Source organism: Limanda limanda, chromosome 4 (genome assembly GCF_963576545.1).
Source record: "Limanda limanda chromosome 4, fLimLim1.1, whole genome shotgun sequence".
In the NCBI taxonomy this organism is placed as follows: Eukaryota; Metazoa; Chordata; class Actinopteri; order Pleuronectiformes; family Pleuronectidae; genus Limanda; species Limanda limanda.
The window spans coordinates 31,059,061-31,084,536 of NC_083639.1; the positions used below are offsets into that span (position 1 = coordinate 31,059,061).

Consider the following 25,476-nt stretch of genomic DNA (forward strand, 5'->3'; position numbering starts at 1 on the left):
TCATTGTCGATCACATGGCCGAAGCCGTCCTGCTTGAGCACACAGCGGTACGTGTTGGTCTTGTTCACGGTGGTGAGGAGGAGGACGTCAAAGCGGTGTCCTCTGTGAGAGACATGTGGTTCCTCAGCAGGGACGACCGTCCCATCACTCGTCTGCCACTCCAGCTCAGGCTGTGGATAAGCACCTGGAACAAAACACTCCAGCAGCACCCCATCTCTTGTGACGTTACGGATCTTGACATATGGACGTAGAGCTACACCTGTAAAGACATGAATATCTTATTAATCATAATGTTTTAATCATTTCTCTTAGATAGAGAAACAGAAAACCACACATCCTGTCCGTTTATTATTATCAGTTTATTTTCCTACATTTCCCTCGCTATCTATCCATCCATCAATATATCCATCCATCCATGTATCCATGTATCTATCTATCCATCTATCTATCTTTCAAGTTTAGACCCTCTTCAAGACAATGTAACCCATTTCAATGATAAATATTTTGATTTAAAATCCTTTTAAAGTGCAACAAAAACATAAACTTTAAACTTATCAACTGAAAAAATTGATTTGATTATTTATTATTTACCATTGTTCAATCAGTTAATTGGACAAAACAAGATATCTAAAGATCAATATAAAAATGAAAATGAACATTAATATAGGATAGATAAGGATGAATGGGATAGAGATCTCTCACCCTTGATTAGTCCTAATCTGTTTTTGAAGGTCATTTCTGAAAGACAAAAATGAAACATTCTATGAATGTTAGCCTCATAATGAATTCGTTTTTTCTCTGTAAAAATCTCTCAGTGGATCATGTCTGCACTCAACTCTCCCTCACTGCCAACGTTACCGCACAAAATCAGGAGGATACGCCCCCTTCTCACACAGAGGGCGGTGCTGGTTCTGATCCAGCTCCGGTCCAGGCTCTGGTCCAGGGCCTGGTCCAGGCCCAGGTTCTGGTCCAGGTTCTGGTCCAGGCTCTGGTCCAGGTTCTGGTCATCTCACGCCTATAGACTCCTGCCCCCCCCTCCTGACAGGTCGACCTCTGCAGCTCATCCAGAAACCAGCAGCTCCACTGGTCTTTAACCTGACTTCACTCACACTCCTCCGCTCCCTTCACTGGTTCCCAGTGGCCGCCCGCATCCGTTTGAAACATTAATACCTGGAACGGATCGGGTCCAGTCTACATCCAGGACATGATCAAACCTCACACCCCGGCCCCTCCCCTCCCCTCTGCTCTGCATCTGCCACTCAGCTTGTATCTCCCTCACTACGAGGGACAGCTGCCACTCAACACAGTCCCGCCTGTTTGCTGCCTGGCTCCTAAACGCTGGAACCAGCTCCCCAACCACATCAGGACAGAAAGTCTACAATGCAGATGCTGAGTCTGCAGCAGTAGCAGAAACCTACACACAGCTTCTGTCATGAACGTACTCACCAACAACCAGCTCAACCCTGTATGTTTGCCCGGACCCAAGATGAGGAAAGAAACAGGTGTAGTTCCCACTGTCAGTCGTCCTCGTGTCTCGGAGGAGTATGGAGGCGTTTCCGAGCTTCAGCTCGCCGACAAAATGAGAGACTCGTCCTTTAAACTCCTCATCCTGACCCGAGAGGCCGACTCCGTAGTAGTTGCCGTTATTGAACAGGAACACCTCCTTTTTATCTTTCTTCCAGTCGAACAGTTTTGCTTCGATGTTCATGTTGGGTTGTGGAGAGCAGGGCAGGATGACATCATCCCCTTCAGTCACAAACAGTTTGACGACATCTGATCCTGAAGGAGGAAAGAGGGTTAGGGTTAGAAAGATCAACCTGTGTGTGTGTGTGTGTGTGTGTGTGTGTGTGTGTGTGTGTGTGTGTGTGTGTGTGTGTGTGTGTGTGTGTGTGTGTGTGTGTGTGTGTGTGTGTGTGTGTGTGTGTGTGTGTGTGTGTGTGTGTGTGTGTGTGATCATGCAAAAATGTGGTTCAGAAGACACTTCTGAAGTTCCCTGTGTAACTATGACAACTCTTGCAACTCATAATGATAATAATAATAATCATAAAACTGTTTGTATTTTCACAAACAATGTGGTGTGGTGATACAGGCAATGGAGGTCGCTTCAGGGAACATTAACAATAAAGTGACTTTTTGAGTCAGAATCATCTTCAGACACAAGTGGGACTAAATCAGTGGTTCTCAAACTTTTTCTGTCATGCCCCACTTATATAGTGGAGAGGCGGTGGACTAGTGGCAGAAACTTGGACTATGGGCAGAAAAGGTCTCTGGTTCTTCTCTGGTTCGACTCCACGGAGAAACAACAAAAAGACGAACCTGGATTGATCTGTCCAAAAATCCAAGAGGATTCTCCCTACCCTGTCTAGTGCCCCTGAGCAAGGCACCTTACTCCCCCAACATCTGCTCCCCGGGCGCCGTACATGGCTGCTCACTGCTCTGTGTGTCCTGCACCAGATGGTTAAAACATGAGGTTACATTTCCCCTTGCATGAGTGTGTTTGCGATAAATAAATGTATCTATCTTAAATATTCTTCATGCCACACCCGCTCCTCTGCCCCGACAAAATAGGCCAAGTCTAACTTGTGTATTATAAATAACATGAACATTAACTCCACATCACTTTCAGGAATTTCTGATAAGCAATTAAAACAACTTTTTGTGACTTTTGTCACTACTTTGTTACATCAGTCCGTACTATTTCTAAAATAGAGAAAATAAATTAAATTATAATTACTTTGTTTCAAAGATGATAAAGTTAACACATGCAGAAACTTGGCAAGAAAGATAGGCAAGTCACTATGTGAGAACTTAAGTCTTCTCAACTGTATTAGTGTCCTCTCAGCCCCCCTGTTACTCAGTTGTTGTGTGTTGTCAGTTCCTTGTGAGGACACACGAAGCTTAACACGTCCATTAGAAGCACGTTCACATACTTGACTCACAAACATCAACACAGCTTCCACCTGTTGATGTGAGGGATGTTTCACATGACACGTGCTGAAGTAAACGAAGGCTTGTTTATTATGGACGATGGTTCCCGTGAGTGTTAGCTAGCCCCATTAGCCTCTTCCGTGTTAGCTTCACTAGTGTCTTACCTTGTTCAGCTGCAACACGCGTGAAGAAGAGAATCACAACAGTTGAAATGATCCAGAACATCGTTAACTGGGACGAACGGTTCGTAGTGAAGAGATGGATGATGGATAACTAACACTAACTAACACTAACACTAACTGACACTAACTAACACTGACTTCTGCTCCCTACGAGCTGTGACACTTATAAAACAAACCTGAACCAAATAAACTTGATCCGTTAGTGGAGATTCTGACAAATCACTAGATAAAAGTAATCAGGAGGAATCCAGAGAAACTTCCTGCTTCTCTTCTTCTCCACAACCTGCTGTCAGACGAGTGTGCTGCGATGCCAGTCTGCTTGTGTCGTCACTCGGCAGGATGCGTCCCGTTACTTCCCACCAGCCACTCATAGAGATAGAAAGAGAGAGGGAGGTGGAGCTGGCTGTAGGCTTGTGTACGCCCCTTCCCCCAGAAAACCGTCACCGACCGGAGCAAACCGGAGCAAACAGGGCAGGAGTTCTTGAAGATGGAGCACATGGAGTTGATCATTGAAGTGTAGCAGTACAGTGAGTTGTGTGATCCTCAGCACATGTTGTATGAAGACAACACCACAAAGACACATGTTGGGACGCTGTTACAGTTAATGTTGGAGCAACAAGAGACTTTATGCTGTTTTACTTCTGGGTCACCGGGTCTCCTACAGTGAGGTTTACAGTTTTCAAAAATGATACCACACAGATGAGATGACACATAGCTGGTGTTATATTTGTTAAACATACGGCCTCAGTATCACACGTTAGCTCATAACAGCAACAGTATGTGATATTATAACATATGAAGCCATAAGTGACACTACTTTCTTTAGAAATATGAAGTCATTTGCTTCCCTGGAAATGTCCTCATCCAATAGGTTTTCAGGTGGTCACACCCACATGATAATCGTCCTGTCCAGTATCTGCACAGACCATCTTAGGATGGAGAGATGCTCCTGACAAAGCATATCCATCTTTGTAACTTCAAGTAATGTTATTAGGACTTCAAGTAATGTTATGAGGTATTAGATACAAACATCTACTTTTGTGAACCTTTTTTATGGTTATTAGCTACAATTGCCTCCGTGTGAGTCCTTTTTATTGTGAGTAGGGCTTCAGGCTGTGATATGATTCATTGTAAATGTATAAACATGTTTGTGAGATGTTTGTTAATTCAAAACATAGTTGGGGTCAAAAAAATGCAGGAAGTTTATTATTTTTAAATAAACACACATTTATTTCTTATAAATATAAATTTAAGACATTTTACCTTCAAACCCTTTTTTACGTTCTGCAAACTCAGAAAAAAGCATGTGATCAAAATGTGTCCAGGTGAAAAGAACAGAAAGATTTTGTGTACTAGTCAAAGTTGAGCTTGTTTCTCTCCAAATAGTTCGATTAAATAAATAAAGTAAGTTCAGAAAACCCAAAACTGTAACAGTAATTTAATTTTGTCCTGTTCAATATTATTTTACACCTTATATAATCACAGATAACTTAATAATAAATGCAGAATCGTGTAATTGTACTTTCTTGATTCTTGTTGTTCTGATGGTTGATGCACTTATTGTGAGTCGCTTTGGATAAAAGCTTCAGCTCAATGACATGTAATGTGTTGACTCAAAGTAATTAGAGTAATACTGCCCTCTAGTGAAGAACTGTAGGAACAACACACTCAACAGCTAATGTGAAATTATCAGTTTCTATCCACTCTCTTCCTCAGAGGAGCAAAATAATGTAGTGAAAACAGTCATTTTCATATAAAGTTCATTTATTTGAGTTGGTTAAGAATAAAAAACATGAATGAAATCAAAGCAGAATATGATTCAGGTCAAAGGTCGACTGTTGATTAGAACTGGAACATTCCCACAGTGGGTTTTATGAAACTTTGAATGTTTATTCCTTCATGAACCAGAAGCAGAGAGATGGATGAACAGAGAGAAACATCCTGTGTAACACAAACTCATTGTGGCGTTGTAGAAACACCGTAAAAAGATAACAAGTACAACATAATCAGTTAACAAAAGACAAATTATAAAAATACCTAAACATCAAGTCAACCACAAAAAATAACACCTGAGAAAAGTTTGACGGGTTAATGCAAAGTAACACTGAAGCACATTCACATGAACCCGACTCACCCGCTGTGTGACGTCACCATAAACAAAGATCGACTAACGCTGAGACATAGCCACTCCCACTCCACGCTGCCTGTAGCAAAGGGAATTAAAGCTGCTTCATACCTCACTCCGCTCGCCGAGGGCTGGTGAACCAGGATTAATACGTCCGTATGATTGGGACTCGCTGTACAGCTGCTGTCATCAAGACTCAGCTGCACAGTGAGTGTTTTATATCAGGCTCGGACCGGAAGAGAGGGATTTTGTGGGTTTATCATATCGGTCGCTCCGTGAAAGCTACAGGCATTTACGCAAGGTGAGTTGCTATGTTAAAAAGGACAACAAATTACTAATTTAAAACAAAAAAAACTTAAACAAATAACAAAATAAACCCAACACAAATAATAAATCAAACAATCTGCATAACCGAACAGGTCAGCAGTCAGTTACATCCTGTGTCTCTTTCAAACTACGGGTCCAGGATGTGATGTCACAGTTTCATTTCAGTTTCTGAAGAAAAGCTCAGAAACTGACTTCATGCATCATTCAACAGTCTCTGCATCCTATAGGACGATAGATACGACCTGAAGCATTTATATACATATATTGAAAAGTCATTAATGATCATGTGGCAGGAATGATGTCATCATGACGACACTGAGATGTCAGAACATGACGTCATAGAAGCTGTGTCCTGACTCCAGGGCCGTCTCCAGCCGGTCTTTCCAGAGGAAACGGCTGCGGCTTTATCTGCAGCAAGAAACACAACACGGGAAATCAATTCCAGTACGAAGAACACACACACAGTATACAACTACACCATCAGTGACTGTATATATAGACCAGGCACGTGCACAGATAGACCCCTAGTGGTGCTCAAGCTCCTCCCCTTTTGCCCTGGATGAGAAAAGTACCCTTTTGCTGGAGTCCAATTTTTTCCTCATTCATCAATATTTAAGAATAAAAATTACTCTCTCTGTCATCAATTCCCCCCCAATATGTTTTGATATCTGACGGGGCATTTATTTGAGTTCTTGTGAGAATTTCGCCTTGACATGCTCCGCGGCGCTCACCAGCCCCCGCTGGCCCCTCCCTCCTCCTCCTCCTCCTCCTCCTCCTCCTCATGCAGTGCTGAGCGCCAAACGGCTGCAGCCACTTCTCCTCTGTTCTGACCCGCAGCATCAGACAAACAGGTAATGACGCTGAGAGTGCCCTGACGGCCCCTGACGTTGTTTGGTGGTAACCAAAACTAACAAAAACCTCACGAAATCCGTGATTTCAAAGCCTTTCCAGCTGTTTACTGACGTTTTTCATGTTTAATGAAGAGAGAGAGGGAGAGAGAGACAGACAGACAGACAGACAGACAGACAGACAGACAGGCAGGCAGACAGACAGACAGACAGACAGACAGGCAGGCAGGCAGGCAGGCAGGCAGGCAAGCAGGCAGAAAATTTAAAGGCAGTTTTACTGTTCTACAAATTAGACAATTTCACTAGTTTTGTTTCATTTAAAATCGTAATTATTGAAATGAAAGGTAGGTCTTAAGTTGAGCTACGTTAGGTATATTGTGGTATATTATAATGCTGCTTATACTTCAACTCTGTCAGAAAACAGTAAACAAAAATGTGTGTGTACTGTGTTGTCAGCTTTATAGAGATTATGTTAGTCACTCTTGATTATTTTGCACAAAATTGATTTATCTCATTTACAAAATTTGCAGCATAATGCCAAGAAAAGAGAGAGTCCAGAAGGACAGGGAACTGCAACAAGCAGCTCAGGGTAGCAGCTCTCTTTTATATTGGATCAGGCCATCAACTAGTAAAACAAATTAGGGAGAATCAGTAAGTTTTTATTTATTTATTATTATTGTTTTTAATTTCATAAATAATTTTGGCGATGGTTGCCCTTTTTTTTTTGGTTTGAGCACCTGCCCCCCAAAATGTCTGTGCAAGTGCCTGATATAGACGATCAATGACTGAATATAAAAAAGGGTTTATGACCTATACTGCCATCAGCCACCAGGGGGCGATATAGATTGTTAACAGTCATGTTCGTCTTTATTTACAGTCGATGATAAATACCAAAAGAAATCTTTGTCTCTGTCAAGACTCTAAACATCAAACAAAGAATTGTTTGTGTTGTTGTCTGCTCATCATCATTGTGTTGATTTAATAAACTTACCTTCTTCAGCTACTGCTGAGTGAGTTTTCTTTTTACACTCAAGGTAAACAGCAACAGCAACAACACCGACAACAACACCGACAACAAAGCAAACCGCAGCAACCCAAACAGGAACCGTCCCTCCAGCGTCTGAAAGAGAGGACAGAAGACAGCGTCACTTCCTGTGGAGCAGACTGGACGTCACAAGCTTCACACAGAACTAAACGTGCACATGTGAAGGAGCAGATAGAAACACCAGTGGGATGAAGGTCTCCAGCTCAGGGACGTGAGCCTCCATCTTCTGCTCACGTTCCTCCTGCTCGGCTCAGACTCTGTTAATAATCCATCCTCCTGTAATTCTTCTGTTTCAGCACAAACACTCACCAGAGATCTACGTGGAATCTGGGTTTGAGTTCAGGAAAATGTTACACAGCTTTTATTTTGATGTGATCCAGATTTCTGAATTAGAATTCATCCGTTCAGATTCCACAGAGATTCTCTCATCAGCTTCTGCTGCTTCAACAATTACTACAGATATGAAAAAGATCCTTCATGTTTCCAACCTGCTGCTGCAGCCTGAATGAAAACAGAGACTGAAGAAGTTCAGGTTTCACACAGTTCATCAACATGTGGTTTCTTCCTCTTCTCTCTGGAGATGAATGAAGTTCAGTCTCAGACTCACAACTGATCAGACTCAGGCTGAGACGTCAAAACCACTTCCTGTTGTCATGGACACAATATTCTAATGTAACCAGAACAAGACGTTAGTCTGAATAAGACGCTGCCATGGAAACAAGGTTTCTGATCCTCTTCATCACAATCAGGTCAAATTTAGAACAAGCAAAACTCAAATGAAGACGAGGAGGATTCAGACTTTAGTCACATTATCAGACAAGTTAACGTCTTCATCAGGTTGTAACTTCCTGTTGGAGTTTTCACAGCGTTTTCACATCAACATACGACAGTTACCAGGTGATGGTGACTCAGGACCGGAGATTTAATGTAAACAAGATGGAAAAATAAAAAAGGTTTTTCAAGATTAAAAAGTAAAACACCTAACATGATCAAATCTGTAGCATCATACGTTAAACTGTCTCAGGATGTGTTTAAAACTAGCAGAGTAACGTCAGACATGATGACGTCATAATCAGACTCTGCTCATTAGAATGTAAAAATATGAATTTTATAAACTCATTTAAACACCGTTATATAAATACTGTCTTTTCTGAATAAGGTCACAGTCTGAATATTGTCCACGTAAACTTAGTCACTGTTCAGTTTCTGTTCAGTCTCAATATGCGTTAACATTTAGAAAATAAATAGACATTAAAACTTTCTAAAAGTCTGCGACTCTCAGAAGATGAGTGGTGAAGATGATGGATGATTAAAAGCAGAAATATAAAGAGACTCACCATGGACAGGTACAAACGTCTCAGCAAGATTCTCGATCTCCTCCTGAGTGGAGACACAGCGATAGTGATCTTTCTTGGTCACAGTCGTTTGGAGGATGATGTCGTATCTGCCTTCTCTTTCATTCTCCTGAGGTTCTTCAGCAGGAACAATGTCTCCAACACTGTTCTGCCAATAGACTTTAGGTTTTGGAGACGCACCTCGAACAGAACACTGCAGCTGAACTCCTTCCGTTGTTTCATCAAGTATTACGATGACAGGTTTTGGAGTAACTCCTGTGAACATGAAGAAAAACATATAAAGAACATTTACAGAGTGAAACATCTAATAAATACCAGGATCTTTCTGTTCTGTTTGTTAATGTGGGAGACAAAGTGTTAAAGAGAAAAGAAAATAAGAGAAATAAAAGCACAGAATAAAACATCAGATCTCTGCTATGACAGAACATCATGAGTCACATCACAAACACAACGTTCTGTGAAGGTTCACAACAGTGACTCATCAGGACAGAAGCTCAGACACAGTCAACACGTTCTTTCTGCTTCAACAATTATTATCAACAAAATCACATGAAATGTCAGGGTTTGTGGAAGCAGATGGTCCCAGGATGGAGAGGTTTAACAGAAAATAGAACTTTAATATAAAGAGAGTCTTTAACTAGACAAAAACAAAACATAAACACTAAAGGGTGAAAACTGGAGAGACAAGAACACGAGGAAGAAAACACTGGTGCCTACACTGTGGAAGCAGAGGAGCAGAAGCAGAGCGGCGAGGCGCACGGGAACACGGGAGATCAGAGCGGGACACGACATCACCTTACAGGACAACGAGTAACGCTCCGACAAAGAACAAAGGGGAACACAGAGCCTCATATAGAGAGACAGGGAAGGCAGGGGTAAATAGCCACAGGTGCAACACATGAGGACTGGGGAAGACCATCACCGAGACAGGAAGTGACACACACGAGAAGCTGAAAAACACACAAGGAAAGCGAGACTACAAAATAAAACAGAAAACACTCTTTACAAAGAGACTGAAATCTACAAACTAAAATGACAGAACGACACATGAAACCTTATTTAAGATATAAACATTTTCTATTCCTCTAATATGATATTCTATATAGTTTCAGTTTGTTATCAGACTTTAACTGAGTCACTTTATTAGGTCCACCTGTTCAACCTGAACACATCACGACTCCTGTAATGTTCAGTTTCTTCAGTCACAGGTTTTAGATTCAGTCACATGTTCGATCCCTGAGGTCAGAGGCAGTGATGCTGTTGAACTGGACTGTGTCATGTTCAGAGCTGTTCCTAATATTCTGATCCCTGGTGTTTATAAGCAGGGAGGTTCAATGAAAGAGACAGTTCTTAGTGTAATGTCGTCCAGTACAACACCACATGGAACTGGGACCTCAGTAATAATCACATCACTGAATCTAAACATGTCTGACAACAGAAGCTGAACTTTAGAAACTTTGTAGAATTGATGACGGAGCTGTTGTGTTGAGCTGCAGCAGAATGTGCAGGTGTTCCTAATAAAGTGAACACTGGGTCACATGATGACACAATGAAAAACTCTTTCTTCTTCAACTGGAGAGTTTTCTTTCATCTAAAGGATTTTTATTACTTTTCTATTTATAAAGATTTTCATCTCTAACAACTGATTCTGTGGCTTCACCCGTTTGAATCCAGTGATGCAGAAATCTCCTCTTTAATAAACTGTATTCATAAAGCTCTGTGAACAGGAACCAGTTCAGTTCTAACTGGTGAAACCAAGTGTCCCTTTGCAAGCAGCTGCTGCTCCAGCTGCAGGACTGATGGGAACCAGAGGATTCCCAGTGGAGGCAGTGGAGCAACACTCCAGGCCTCTGGTCTCCAGAGAGTCGTCCTCTGGACTGAAAGAGTCACAGCCTGAGGATGAAGAGGCTCCGAGTCAGAGCTGAACTTCAGGATGTTCATGTCCGTGAAGAAGAGACGGAGCAAACAGATGAGAAGCTACATTCACTGCTTCATGAGACAGAGTTGGACTGTTGAAGAATCTGTGACGTTCCAGTGAGTCATGTGATCAGCCTCTCAGAATCAAACCAGGTGTTTGCAGATGTTTCATAAAGAGTCTGGTGATGGTCAAATAACTCAGTCTCCCAGGGGGCCACAGGTTCCTTCTGTTCTGGATATCTTCACACAAAAAAAGGCGAAGGCTTTTTGTGGCGAAGTGCCACAAAAATCAACTCCAATTGGTCATTCTGGGCCACATGACCTGAGGGTCATCAGCCCAATATAAGGAGGGCTCCCCCAAATTCTCTCTCTTTCCTGAACCCCACTGAAGACAGCAGGTGGACAGCCGTCTCTTCCACAACTCTTCAAAGGGGGAGGCTGCCGGCCTTTCCTCCTGCATCAGCGAGTGGAGAAACTGGATTCCTTCAGCTCAAATCTTCTCTATCCAACAACCGGAGGGCAAAGGTCGAGCTTCCAACTCATCTTCTCAAGGAAACCTCCTCTCAACGCAAGCTCTTCCAAACTCCTTGCAGCGACTCGGAGTCCTGTAGGTAAGAACTTCCAACCAGCATCTGAGCCACAGTTCAACAGAACCGCGAAAGCAGAAACCTTACGACCAACCAGAGATTTCACACATAGCCAGGACGAACGGCGAACTGCACAGCAACTTTCTCCCTGTTCAAGGACTGGTAACATACTGGGCCTAATAATGAGACTAGACTAGAAGCAAGACTGTTTATTTGATTCTGTGTGGTGTTTTTAATGTTTGATAAATGTGGTGTTATTAGTGTTATAGTAGTTACAACCTAAATGAAAGTTAATGTGAGTTAGGCTCTACACAGACTCTCCTCCATTATTTGATTAGCATTTTCACAGACACGCATATCTCTACACCTACTTAACTACGCCCCACTCCAGAAGGAGGGGGGGGGGCTATCTTACCCACCATTTTGAAAGCATGCTGAAGAAGTTGTGAACTTTTGGTCAACAACCATTCTGAAAGCACCCTAATTTACATTTAAATTGGCTATCGTTTCCCTTCTGTGAAGGGTGGTGCCCAGTGAGAACTTAGTCAAACGAAAGTTATGATTTAATATTAATATTTTAAATATTAATGTTAAATATTTTATTTTGATAACCTAATTTATTGAACGCCTAAAGGCACACCAGCTTATGGTATCACTCCTAACCATTATTGCACAACAGTGGAAGGTTTAATAAAATCTGGATTTTCCATTGACGCTTTTGTGTGTACGTACACTTTTAGTATGAATCCTACGCACTGTTTTATTAATGAGACCCCTGGAGTTTTCATCAACTTTGAGCCACTGAAACTTTCTATTCAACATGAAAACATGTAGAAACTCCAAAGAACAATGATCTGAAGATTAAAATACAACTCACCGTTCAGGTGCACAAAGATCTCAGCATGAGTCTGGTGGTTGATCTCCTCCTGAGTGGAGACACAGCGATAGTGGTCGGTCTTGGTCACAGTCGTTTGGAGGATGATGTCGTAGCTGCCTCCTCTTTCAGAGACCTGAGGTTCTTCAGCAGGAACAATGTGTCCAGCTCTGTTCTGCCACTGGACATCAGGTTTTGGAAACGCCTCAAGAACCTCACACCTCAGCAGAGCCCAGTCAGTTGTTCCTTCGAGTATTGTGGCAGATGGTTTTGGAGCAGCTCCTGTAAACACAGACGATTACAAAGACAACATTTGGGTTGTTACATCCTCCTTCTGCTTGATATAAAAAAATGTATTATCACAACATTTTGATTTCTAGTTTGTGTCAAGAATAAGTTTCTGACTCTAATGACAAAATCACTTTTTGCATTGTTACAATATTCTGTATTAAATCAAACAAATGTGTAAATTGTTGTTAGTTAAAAAATAAAACATGGTGATATTTGAATAAAGGAACCATAATTAAATCAGAATAAAACATTAATTTGATGATATTCTTATTTAAGAGACAATAAACTGTTTTATTTTTGTATCAGTGAAGATATTACAAACAAAACGGTTCATGTTATTGTAACGTGATGTTTCCTCCTGGTGACATTTGCTGAAACCTGCAGATCCGAATCACATGAGATGTTTTCATCACTTCTGTCAAGATTGGATTTAAAAGATAAAGAAAAAACACGATGATGTCAGAGCCTCTGTGTGATGTCATCAATCTGACAAAAAACGTGACTGTGGAAACGTATTCATAAACAGACGTTTAACATGGAAAACCAAACATAATAAAAACAGAGTTGAGTTTAAACCAGTTTCCAGATGAGACTGGTTTGTGTCCGTTCTGGACAAGGAGTCAGAAACGCCTCAGACTGTAAATCAAGATGGACGACACCTCTACACCTCTTCCTGCTGGTCCAAAATATCTCTGATACGAGCGCTGCCATCTTGAGTTGATGACGTCATTTGGAGTCAGACTGCAGGAGCGTTAGTAAAACACTTGAAACTGTGCAGGGGGCTGAGGGGGCGGGGCTTGATGTGGGAGTGACAGTGTATTTTCAGGTCAGCTCTGCCACAGACTTTAGAGGTGGAGGACTCCTCCCCTTTTTGACTCGAGGACACTTGAACCAGTCGCGTCTGTAAATAATCCTCTTTTCAACAGTTTTATGTAAAAACTCACCGATGACGAGCACAACGTTCGATCGTCTGATTGGAAGATAACGTGGAAAATCACAGGTGTAGCTTCCACTGTCAGTCAACTTGGTGTCTCTGATGATGATGGAGGCGTTACCCACGACCAGAAGTTCTGGGAAATGAAAGACGCGACCTCTGAACTGCTCGTCCTGACGTGAATCTCCCTTATCGTAAACTTTTCCCTTATCGTACATGAACACCTCCTTCATGTTCTTCTTGTTCTTCTTGTCCTTCTTCCAGTCGAAGAGCTCCTGCCTGATGTTCTTGTTGCTGCTTAAGGAACATGGTAAAATGGCGTCATCCCCTTCTTTCACCAGCATATTGATGAAGGCTGCACCTGGAACACACACGTGCACATCAGTGAGTTCACATGCACGTGATCAGGTTGAACAGAAAGACAGAAAACACATCAACACGTGTTCACCAGTCAAACAGCAGTTTATCAGCAGGTTAGAGACGAGTGGATCAGCTCAGGTGAAGCCGAGCAGCGACGTCACCTGTCCATCAAGTGATAATTATTCATAACTTCAAACCTCTATATGACTTAAACCAGGCTGTAAACAGGTTTAATTCTGCTCTAAAGTCAGGCTTTTTAACATGGGAGTCAATGGGATCCTTCCTGTAGCCCGCCTCAAGTGGCCACCCAGTGAACTGCAGCTTTGTGTATTTCCGAGTTGGCCTCGTCGCTCAGCAGGTGTGTCCCCGCTTGGTCTGAAAGTGAAGACCAAACAACATGTCCCCACAAAGATCGAACTGAAGCAAACCTGACCTCATAACTGTAGACACACACACACACACACACACACACACACACACACACACACACACACACACACACACACACACACACACACACACACACACACACACACACACACACACACACACACACACACACACACACACACACACACACACACACACACACACACACACACACACACACATACTCTCTCTCTCTTTCTCTCCGTTTCTTTTCTCACCGGTTCCATCGATTCTTCTCCACAAACTCAGGAAACTCACGAGCAGAAGAAACTTCATCGTTCTCTCTCTCTCTCTCTCCGTCCCGTCGTCTCGAACTCTTTCACTTTTCTTTCGCTTTCGCAGCATGACGTCACAGCATTATTTAATCTTCATCACAGTATTTTTTATTTTATCAATTTTTCTTCGTATTTTATACTTTTATCTTTAGTGTTTTCAAATCTTATCTGATCTTATAATTTTTTTTGTTATCGTTTTCTTATTTTATTTCTTCATTACTTACGTGTTGTTCACACGGCTTTTATTTTGTAAAGGACAAGTTGTAATAAAACGTCTGTACCAATAAAGTTTGATTGATTGATAATGGTTGATCAGCCCTTCAGCTCATATCTGTACATGACGTCTACATACATGTGTCTTTATAGACATGTGAGTATTGAGCATCACATTACACAGGTGTACCTAATAAAGTGGACACTGCTTCACTATGTGTGTGTGTGTGTGTGTGTGTGTGTGTGTGTGTGTGTGTGCACGTGAACAAAGTGAGTCACTGTTCAGTGCAAAGTTTAATTCTCTCTGATTAAGAAAATAAAACAGGGTTGTTGAAAAAATGAATGTTAGTTTCCCGGCAGCAGAGGGCGCCACATCACTGAGAATAAAACAAACCTTCAGAAATGATTTGTACAGAAAACAGATCAGAAGAAAAAGAAACTCATGGACATTGTGACTCATTTCTAATTTTAATCAAAGTTTAATTCCCTCTGATGAAGAAAATAAAACAGGGATGTTGATAGTTCACGTAACAACTAGATATCACTTCTGTTTCATTCACTATTACAAACTATTACATTTCATATATTTTCATTTCTTCACTGCAGTTTTTCTTTAACCATTTTTACTCTGAGGCAAACATTTACAGTTAAAGTCGTAGAGGTCGAGTGATTCTGGAAAATAAAACATCGGAGAGTTCGACCAAAACACTGAAATCACTTTAGTTTCTTCAAAGTTTGAACAGAAACGTCCAAAACAGTCACAACACACAGTTTGATGTTTGTCACGTTTTATTCAAAGTGTTGAACAGAAATAACGAACCAGCCTGAAATCCTCAGAATCATCAGGTAACAACATGAAGACAAAGTCAGTGTCAGACAGCGACGGCTCAAACATCACAGTGACAACAGGAAGCAGTTGTGACTGGAACTGGACCCGACTCAGCACATTCACCAATAAACACTGACTCATCACATTTTCACTTTAGCTGCAGAACATTCACATTGATTGAGAGCAGAGCAGCAGGTCTGAGTTCAGTGACGAGAGGTTGAGTCAAAGTTCATCTGAGAGAAGAACCACAAGCAGAGAGATGGATGAAACAGAGAGGAACATCCTGTGTCTCCTTCAAACTACGGGTCCAGGATGTGATGTCACAGCTTCATTTCAGTTTCTGAAGAAAAGGTCAGAAAATGACTTCATGCATCATTCAACAGTCTCTGCATCCTATAGGACGATAGATACGACCTGAAGCTTTTATACATATATTGAAAAGTCATTAATGATCATGTGGCAGGAATGATGTCATCATGAGGTCACTGTGAAGTCAGAACATGACGTCATAGAAGCTGTGTCCTGGTTCCAGGTCCGTCTCCTTTGTGAAGGACCAACTGAAACCAGACGTCTGGTCCACGGAGGATTTCTGTGATTTGTGTCTCCAGCTTGTCCCGCCCCCTTACCGCTGTCGCCTAGCAACAGAGCTGCAGCTGGACAGGACCACAACGTTTTAATGACCTTTGGTTTTTAACGTGTGAACCGTGAGATGTTCAGTTAAATCCTGATACGTTAAAAAGAGTAAACATCACAAGTTTTATCAGCCAATAAGATTTGAGGCGAGACCTTCAGCTTATTTACAAGAACCAATCATGTGTCGTCACGTGGTGGAAGTGATGTCATGATGACATCATTATCTTTAAATAAACAGCGTTGTGTGGTCGTCACTCTGAAGCTTTTCATTCGTGTTCGAGTCGAAGGTAAAAACTTGTTGAACCAATGAAAAGGAGCTTTGGAGAAGTTCACTTCCTGTTTCCTGTGTCACCTGGTCAGAGGCTGCATGAAGCAGGTGTGAACGTCTAATTGTTGCTTTGGGAAAGTTTCACTGTAAACAATAACACAAAGTATTTAACTACAGACAGTATATAACTACACAATCAATGACTGGCAAAAAAAAGGGATTATGACCTATACTGCCATCAGCCACCAGGGGGCGATATAGATTGTTAACAGTCATGTTCGTCTTTATTTACACTTGATGATAAATAGCAACAGAAATCTTTGCCTCTCTGTCAAGACTCTAAACATCAGATAAAGAATTGTTTGTGTTGTCGTCTGATCATCATCATTGTGTTGATTTAATAAGTTAAATAAACTTACTTTCTTCAGATGGTTCTGCAGTGGGAGTGTTCTTTTTACTCTTACAGTAAACAACACCACGACGGACAAGAAGAGTCAAAACTACACCAACACCGACACCAACAGCAACACCAACACCAATCAGTAGAGTGCGATTGTCTGAAAGAGAGGACAGAAGTCAGCGTCACTTCCTGTGGAGCAGACTGGACGTCACAACCTTCACACAGAACTAAACGTGCACATGTGAAGGAGCAGATAGAAACACCAGTGGGATGAAGGTCTCCAGCTCAGGGACGTGAGCCTCCATCTTCTGCTTCATCACGTTCCTCACCTAACATGATGAAATCTGTAGCATCGTACGTTAAACTGTCTCAGGTTGAGTTTAAAACTAGAAGAGTAACGTCGGACATGATGACGTCATAATCAGACTCTGCTCATTAGAATGTACAAATATGAATGAATGGTTTTAAAAACAACTCATTTAAACACCGTTTCTCAATATGTGTTAACATTTAGAAAATAAATGGACATTAAAACTCTCTAAAGGTATCAGTGGCGGCACGGTGGTCCAGCGGTTTGGAGCTGTCTCCTCACAGGAGGAAGGTTGTGGGTTCTAACCTGTGAAGTGATCAGCAGGTTGTTCTCCCTGTGTCAGTGGGTTCTCTCTGGTTCCTCCACCTTCCTCCATAGAGACATGAGGCTGTGTTCTACTGGTTGATCTAAATCACTGGTGGGTGTGAATGATGCTGGTTTATCTCTGTCTGTGAAGCCTCCCCCCCCCTCTCCAGCCTGCGACTCTGAGTGGTGTAGATGATGGATGATTAAAAGCAGAAATATAAAGAAACTCACTGTTGCTGTGCGGCTCTGGAGCTGCTCCTGTGAACATAAAGAAAAACTTATAAAGAACATTAACAGAATAAAACATCTAATAAATACCAGGATCTTTCTGTTCTGCTAGTTGTGTAGATGATGGAGGATTAAAAGCAGAAATATAAAGAAACTCACCATGAACAGGAACATATGTCTCAGCATATATCTGGTGTTTGATCTCCTCCTGAGTGGAGACACAGCGATAGTGGTCGGTCTTGGTCACAGTCGTTTGGAGGATGATGTCGTAGCTGCCTCCTCTTTCAGAGACCTGAGGTTCTTCAGCAGGAACAATGTGTCCAGCTCGGTTCTGCCACCGAACATCAGGTTTTGGAGACGCCCCATAAACCTCACACTGCACCTGAACTCCTTCCTTTGTTTCACCAAGTATCACGATGACAGGTTTTGGAGCTGCTCCTGTGAACATGAAGAAAAACTTATAAAGAACATTTACAGAGTGAAACATCTAATAAAACATCAGATCTCTGCTATGATAGAACATCATGAGTCACATCACAAACACAACGTTCTGTGAAGATACACAACAGTGAACTGACTCATCAGGACAGAAGCTCAGACACAGTCAACACGTTCTTTCTGCTTCAACAATTATCATTAACAACAAAATCACATGAAACCTTATTTTAAGATATAAACATTTTCTATTCCTCTAAAATGATATTCTATATTGTTTCAGTTTGTTATCAGACTTTAACTGAGTCACTTTATTAGGTCCACCTGTTCAACCTGAACACATCACGACTCCTGTAATGTTCAGGTTCTTCAGTCACAGGTTTTAGATTCAGTCACATGTTCGATCCCTGAGGTCAGAGGCAGTGATGCTGTTGAACTGGACTGTGTCATGTTCAGAGCTGTTCCTAATATTCTGATCCCTGGTGTTTATAAGCAGGGAGGTTCAATGAAAGAGACAGTTCTTAGTGTAATGTCGTCCAGTACAACACCACATGGAACTGGGACCTCAGTAATAATCACATCACTGAATCTAAACATGTCTGACAACAGAAGCTGAACTTTAGAAACTTTGTAGAATTGATGACGGAGCTGTTGTGTTGAGCTGCAGCAGAATGTGCAGGTGTTCCTAATAAAGTGAACGCTGGGTCACATGATGACAAAATGAAAAACTCTTTCTTCTTCAACTGGAGAGTTTTCTTTCATCTGAAGGATTTTTATTACTTTTCTATTTCTAAATATTCTCATTTCTAACAACTGATTCTGTGGCTTCACCCGTTTGAATCCAGTGAAGCAGAAATCTCCTCTTTAATAAACTGTATTCATAAAGCTCTGTGAACAGGAACCAGTTCAGTTCTAACTGGTGAAACCAAGTGTCCCTTTGCAAGCAGCTGCTGCTCCAGCTGCAGGACTGATGGGAACCAGAGGATTCCCAGTGGAGGCAGTGGAGCAACACTCCAGGCCTCTGGTCTCCAGAGAGTCGTCCTCTGGACTGAAAGAGTCACAGCCTGAGGATGAAGAGGCTCCGAGTCAGAGCTGAACTTCAGGATGTTCATGTCCGTGAAGAAGAGACGGAGCAAACAGCTGAGAAGCTACATTCACTGCTTCATGAGACAGAGTTGGACTGTTGAAGAATCTGTGACGTTCCAGTGTGTCATGTGATCAGCCTCTCAGAACCAAACCAGGTGTTTGCAGATGTTTCATAAAGAGTCTGGTGATGGTCAGTGTGGAGGAAAGGTGCGACCTCAGGAGACACAGATCACACGTGTGTTTCAGGACTGAAGGCTTGTGTTCAGCTCCACTTGTCAATGAGCTCAGGTTCTGAGCTCCAACACTTTCTCTGGAACACGAGGACAAACAGCAGTGAACAATCAGAGTGTAGCTGTGGATCATGTCCAGCTCGTCTCGTCCGTCTCCACAGTCCAGAGACCAGGACTCAGGACCTTCCTGCTCCTAAAAGCTGAATTCACACTGAAGCTCATTTATTCCTGTGAATGTGACCAGCAGTGTGTTTACACTTTGTGTTGATTCAGCACAAACACACAGTTTATCACCTGGACAGATGTGAGCTGCAGCTGGAGGAGCCTGACCTCACTGACTGTGTGTGTGACCTCAGTGACCTCACTGACTGTGTGTCTGTGACCTCACTGACCTCACTGACTGTGTGTGTGTGACCTCAGTGACCTCAGTGACCTCACTGTCTGTGTGTGTGTGTGACCTCAGCGACCTCACTGACTGTGTGTGTGTGTGACTGATCAGACTGATCTACAAACACAGACGTATAAGAAGTGTAGAAATATGTTTGATTCATTATCAAACTGTGCAGGTCAGTTGTCAGCTGGTATCTGTCCTTCACTTGTGACCCAGGACACGTCGACCTTCACACTGATGAAACAACTTGTGTCCATGACCTCTGAACCTGCTCCTAGTGATCAGATCTCAGGAAGCACTGAGGACATATCTGCATGAACTTAGAGCTGAACACTTGTGATGGGACCATTCAGGATGGAAGTTAATACTTGTTCAGGGTTTACCTGCCTCTGGCTCAATATCAGCTGTGATTGTCTCCAGTTAGCTTGTGACCCTCTGAAGAAGAGCTGTATAGATGATGAAGGGAAGAAATTCAACAGAACTCACCATGAACCTGTGCAAAGATCTCAGTATATATCTGGTGGTGGATCTCCTCCTGAGTGGAGACACAGCGATAGAGGTCGGTCTTGTTCACAGTCGTTTGGAGGATGATGTCGTAGCCGCCTCCTCTTTCAGAGACCTGAGGTTCTTCAGCAGGAACAATGTCTCCAGCTCGGTTCTGCCACCGAACATCAGGTTTAGGAAACGCACCAAGAACAGAACACTGCAGCAGAGCTCTGTCAGTTGGTCCATCAAGTGTTGTAACAGATGGTTTTGGAGCAGCTCCTGTAAACACAGTTCATACAACAGAATTAGAAGAACAATATTGGTACAACACATATTTTTTATTCATCCTTTCTCAGCTTGATTTTGTGTATTTTACTGGAAACAAAGAATAAGTGAAACTCATGAGTGAAAATGAATCCAGTTTGTCAGGATTAAGGTTCAGATTTTTATTCTTACTAAAAAGTAACAGGTGACAGTGAATTAACATGAAAGTTCATTGTGACGAGAAATCTGTGTAAAATAAATAAAACTGATTCATGAGTGAGAGAAAGTGGATGATGTCAGAAACTAAAATCTAGTGAAGTTTTCCTCTGCATCAGATTTAATTAATTAATTAAATTTCTAACAACGCGGTTCCTGTGCTTGTCACGTGATGTTCCCTCTGATCTCCTCTGGAACCTGCGACTGAGGGCGGAAGGTCAGTGACGTCATCCGGACCCGACTCACCTGAGATGTTGTCGTCACTTCGGTCTTTTAACCTCAAGAGGACCCGAGGTTGCAGGCGACCCGAGACTAACACGTGACTCTGAACCAGTCGCTGCTAGTCACGTGTTCCTGTTGAATCCTCACGGTTCATATCTCGTTGGAAACATCACGTGTTCATGAAGGAACGAGGGAGGAGCCACAGGGAACGTTCACGACACCACACCGGCAGCGTGTTGCTTTACGGCAGCGGACAGGGAGGAGCTAACATGCTAACGCGCGTCACCGCAGTTCAGACCCGTCTCACGGAGGAACACGTGACGTCACAGACAAAGTGACCGCAGAAAAGAACTCAGATTAAATCCACCTGGTTCCATCTGGACCGGAAGTGACGCAATCCCCGGAATAAAGTGATAATTTCTCTGGTTTAGTTTTAACGCTGCTCCTCAAACTTCACGAACAACCACAGCTCCGCCCATTTTACAGACTCCATCAAAGATTCAACCAATCGTGTTCAGTATCTCTGACATCAGGACCCGCCCACCTCCACAACAACCAATCAGCGTATCTCTACGATCTAAAGTGACGAGGATAACGAACCTTTTAACTCCAGCAGCCAATCAGAGGACAGCATTCACACAGGAGCTCCCGGCGTGTTTGAGTGACAGCTGCTTCATCCAATAGAAAGCCAGCACCGTGAAACCACTCCGGGGAAGCGTCCGGTCAGTGTACCTGTGTGACCATATATGGAATTGAGTGCAGCCTGACTTGCGGTGGCAGAGAGACACAGAAACTCGTTTATAATCCAAACTCACGTCATTCAATCAGATTTAACATGTTAAACTTGATCTAAATATCAACAACTTCTTCTTTATTGACAACTTTAACTTTAACAAACATTTCCTGCGTCAGAAAACACGTTTATCTTCTTAATTTGTTCACTTTGGAGAAGTGTAATGCAGCTGTGTGTCCACCTGATGGACGGGCTCGGTACTGCACTCTGTCAAACAGCTCAGAGCCACTTGAGGCCTTCAACATGAAACTTGGTGCAGATGTAAAAGACGAGTGGAGGCAGAGATCCTGAGAGTTTCAGCCTGATAACTCCCATCACCACTGATTGGTCCGCTTTCAAACAGGAAGTCAAGACAACACAAGAAGGAAACAGGTGTTTTCTGCAGTGTCATGGTTGGGCACATGGAGCGTCTCCGAGCCGTGAGAAACATCAACGCACACGATGAAACCTCGGAGACGTTACTTTACACTGACGCAGAGGAAACGCATCAGCTGCTCCTGCTGCGGGTTTGAATCCCAGTTTAAAATGGGAAAGTGTAAAGAGACACGTGTGCACGTGTGAAAAATGCACCTTAAGAGGTTAAGATCGGATCTAAAAGATAAAAAGAGAACACGATGATGTCAGAGCCTCTGTGTGATGTCATCAATCTGACAAAACACGTGACTGTGGAAACTTATTCATAAACAGACGTTTAACATGTAAAACTAAACAGAATAAAACCAGTGTTGAGTTTAAACCAGTTTCCAGATGAGACTGGTTTGTGTCCGTTCTGGACAAAGAGTCAGAAACGCCTCAGACTGTAAATCATCTTTTCAACAGTTTTATATAAAAACTCACCGACGACGAGCACAATGTTCGATCGTCTGATTGGATCAAGAAGGGGAAATAAACAGGTGTAGTTTCCACTGTCAGTCAACTTGGTGTCTCTGATGATGATGGAGGCGTTACCCACGTCCAGATGTTCTGGGAAATGAAAGACGCGACCTCTGAACTGCTCGTCCTGACGTGAATCTCCCTTATCGTAAACTTTTCCCTTATCGTACATGAACACTTCCTGGTCTTTGTTCTTCTTGTTCTTCTTGTCCTTCTTCCAGTCGAAGAGCTCCTGCCTGATGTTCCTGCTGCTGAAGGAACATGGTAAAATGGCGTCATCCCCTTCTTTCACCAGCACTTTGATGAGGGCTGCACCTGGAACACACACACGTGCACATCAGTGAGTTCACATGCACGTGATCAGGTTGAACAGAAAGACAGAAAACACATCAACACGTGTTCACCAGTCAAACAGCAGTTTATCAGCAGGTTAGAGACCAGTCACATTTCTCCTCCAGCATTGCTCTGATTGGACGGATCTCTCTGCTTCTGCTTCCTGCCTCAATATCCCAGAATCCTTCTGTTCTGACCAACCTCTGGGATCTGTCCTTGTCCCTCATGTGTATTGATGCTGAGTGGAAATGACGCCCCCTGGTGGGGAGAACAGACAGAGTGTGGAGCCATGAAAGTGGATTAATATCATCACCAAACTCTAGAAGTTGGTTTTGAAGACGTTGATCCTGAAGCTTCCCCACAGAACCTTTGGTTGGAGGTTTTATTTGTGTCTCTCTCTGGTTTCTGCTCATTTGAGACCAAATTCTCCAAAAACCCTGAAGACCACCTTGTGTTCAGCTGGTTCTACTGCCCCCTAGTGGCGAAACATAAATGAATGAATAAACACTTTATTGCTCTTCAGTGGAAATGAAACCAGGTGAAGTCACCTGGAGATAAAATCCACCTGTTAGAGTCTCACTGGAGCCAGTGACGCCCACGTTCATACAACAGGATGTTACTGCACCAATAACAAACTAAACGTGTGGGAGGAAGGAAACGGTTTCTTCAGAACTAGATAAACGAGTTCAGGCAGGTTTACATTTAATCAGAAATTCAAGAGAAGGAGAAGAAGAAGTTTCTGATAAAAGAACAGAGATACAGTCACGTGAGTTCAGATAAATAAGAATGGAATAAATTAAAGGGATAGTTCATTTTAGAACATGACCAACACGTATGTAGCAGAGGAGCCGGATGACGTCATCACATGTTGAATCTGCTTTCATCTGAGCCTCCAAGAAAAGTACAAACCTCCTGAAGTACAGGAACTGAGTATTTGTACTTCGTTACTTCACATCTCTGTGATCCACGCACTGACAACAGGATGGAGACGACGCCCTGCACGTGCACACACTCTGTCTGTCTCCCTCACAAACACACACACACACAAACACACACACACACACACACTCTGTCACTCTCTCTCTCACACGCACACACACACACACTCTGTCACTCTCACACACACACACACACACCTTCACACACACACTCACACACACACACTCACACACACACACTCTCTCACACACACACACACACACACACACACACACACACACACACACACACACACACACACACACACACACACACACACACACTCTGTCACTCTCTCTCTCACACGCACACACACACACACTCTCACACACACACACACACACACACACACACACACACACACACACACACACACACACACACACACACACACACACACTCTGTCACTCTCCCTCTCTCTCTCTCACCGGACACTGTCACTCTCACACAGACACACACACACACACACTCTCTCTCTCTCTCACACACACACACACACACACTCTCTCTCTCTCTCCGTTTCTTTTCTCACCGGTTCCATCGCTTCTTCTCCACAGACTCAGGAAACTCACGAGCAGAAGAAGCTTCATCGTTGTCCAGTTGTGACGTGCTGACCGTGGCTGTGACGTCACTGACTGCTTCACTCGCTGCTCTCTCTCTCTCTCTGTCTCTCATCTCTAACTCTCTCACTTATATCCTCTTCCGCAGCTGCAGCATGACGTCACAGCCCTTCACAATAAAAAATCGGAACTATGACTCAAGATATACTTACTGTATATTGTTTTTAAATATTTTATATTTTTCTTCGTGTTTCATTATTTCATCTTCTTCAAAGTATTTCTCCTAATTTTATTTGTATTTTTTATTTTAATCAATTTTTTAAATTAGTATCTTTAGTGTCTCTAATCTAATTTAATTTAGAATTTGAATATTTTACGTGATGTTCATACGGCTTTTATTTTGTAAAGGACAAGTTGTAATAAAACGTCTGTACCAATAAAGTTTGATTGATTGATAATGATTGATCAGCCCTTCAGCTCATATCTGTACATGACGTCTACATACATGTGTCTTTATAGACATGTGAGTATTAAGCATTAAACAGGTGTACCTAATAAAGTGGACACTGCTTCACTATCCACAGAAAACACATTTTGTGTTGAAAGAAAAACTGATGTGATCCAGAGACTGTGTGTGTGTGTGTGTGTGTGTGTGTGTGTGTGTGTGTGTGCACGTGAACAAAGTGAGTCACTGTTCAGTGCAAAGTTTAATTCCCTCTGATTAAGAAAATAAAACAGGGTTGTTGAAAAAATAAATGTAAGTTTCTCGGCAGCAGAGGGCGCCACATCACTGAGAATAAAACAAACCTATCAACAAGGTTGTTGATAGTTCACTTAACAACTAGATGTCACTTCTGTTTCATTCGCTATTATAAATATAATTTAACACATAAACACTATTTTCTATTCTTTAACCTCTTTTACTCTGAGACAAACATTTACAGT

The 25,476-nt window shown here is 42.4% G+C and overlaps 2 protein-coding genes and 1 long non-coding RNA gene across 6 annotated transcripts in view; all 3 read right to left on the minus strand.

Annotated features, from left to right (window-relative positions):
• LOC132999739 (butyrophilin subfamily 2 member A2-like) overlaps positions 1-3,428 on the minus strand; it is a 12,787-nt gene extending 9,359 nt beyond the window's left edge. For both annotated transcript variants that reach the window (XM_061069489.1, XM_061069488.1), the window contains exons 1-4: positions 3,093-3,428; positions 1,447-1,779; positions 703-738; positions 1-259 (exon numbers count right to left, since the gene is read on the minus strand). The exon at positions 1-259 is cut by the window's left edge and continues 14 nt beyond it. In XM_061069489.1, the coding sequence (XP_060925472.1) occupies positions 1-259; positions 703-738; positions 1,447-1,779; positions 3,093-3,153 (689 nt within the window). In that variant the 5' untranslated portion in view covers positions 3,154-3,428. The remainder of the gene's footprint in view (positions 260-702; positions 739-1,446; positions 1,780-3,092) is intronic.
• Positions 3,429-4,856: 1,428 nt separating this feature from the next.
• On the minus strand, positions 4,857-24,640 carry LOC132999743 (butyrophilin-like protein 1). Of its 3 annotated transcripts, none has more exons than XM_061069500.1 (6): positions 24,504-24,640; positions 13,424-13,774; positions 12,192-12,470; positions 8,793-9,065; positions 7,402-7,530; positions 4,857-5,970 (listed from the first exon to the last, which is right to left on the minus strand). In XM_061069500.1, exons 1-6 carry the CDS (start codon positions 24,559-24,561, stop codon positions 5,867-5,869), a joined length of 1,194 nt encoding a protein of 397 aa, XP_060925483.1. In that variant the 5' UTR covers positions 24,562-24,640; the 3' UTR covers positions 4,857-5,866. The 3 variants fall into 3 exon arrangements, with proteins under 3 accessions (XP_060925483.1, XP_060925481.1, XP_060925482.1); XM_061069498.1 differs by lacking the exon at positions 13,424-13,774 and adding an exon at positions 22,625-22,975; XM_061069499.1 differs by lacking the exon at positions 24,504-24,640 and adding an exon at positions 14,421-14,528.
• Positions 15,462-16,938, minus strand: LOC132999746 (uncharacterized). The gene is made up of 2 exons (XR_009678164.1): positions 16,840-16,938; positions 15,462-16,564 (listed from the first exon to the last, which is right to left on the minus strand). It is a non-coding gene; the product is annotated as an uncharacterized LOC132999746 (long non-coding RNA).
• Positions 24,641-25,476: the final 836 nt, after the last annotated feature.

Excerpts from the sequence above, each read along its gene's own strand:
- LOC132999743 (XM_061069500.1), bottom strand. The coding sequence starts at position 24,561 with ATGAAGCTTCTTCTGCTCGTGAGTTTCCTGAGTCTGTGGAGAAGAAGC. Across the intron at positions 9,066-12,191 it reads GATCTTTGTGCACCTGAACG|GAGTTACTCCAAAACCTGTC; the intron begins GTGAGTTGTATT and ends TCATGTTCACAG. Across the intron at positions 5,971-7,401 it reads CTCAGCAGTAGCTGAAGAAG|ATAAAGCCGCAGCCGTTTCC; the intron begins GTAAGTTTATTA and ends TTCTTGCTGCAG.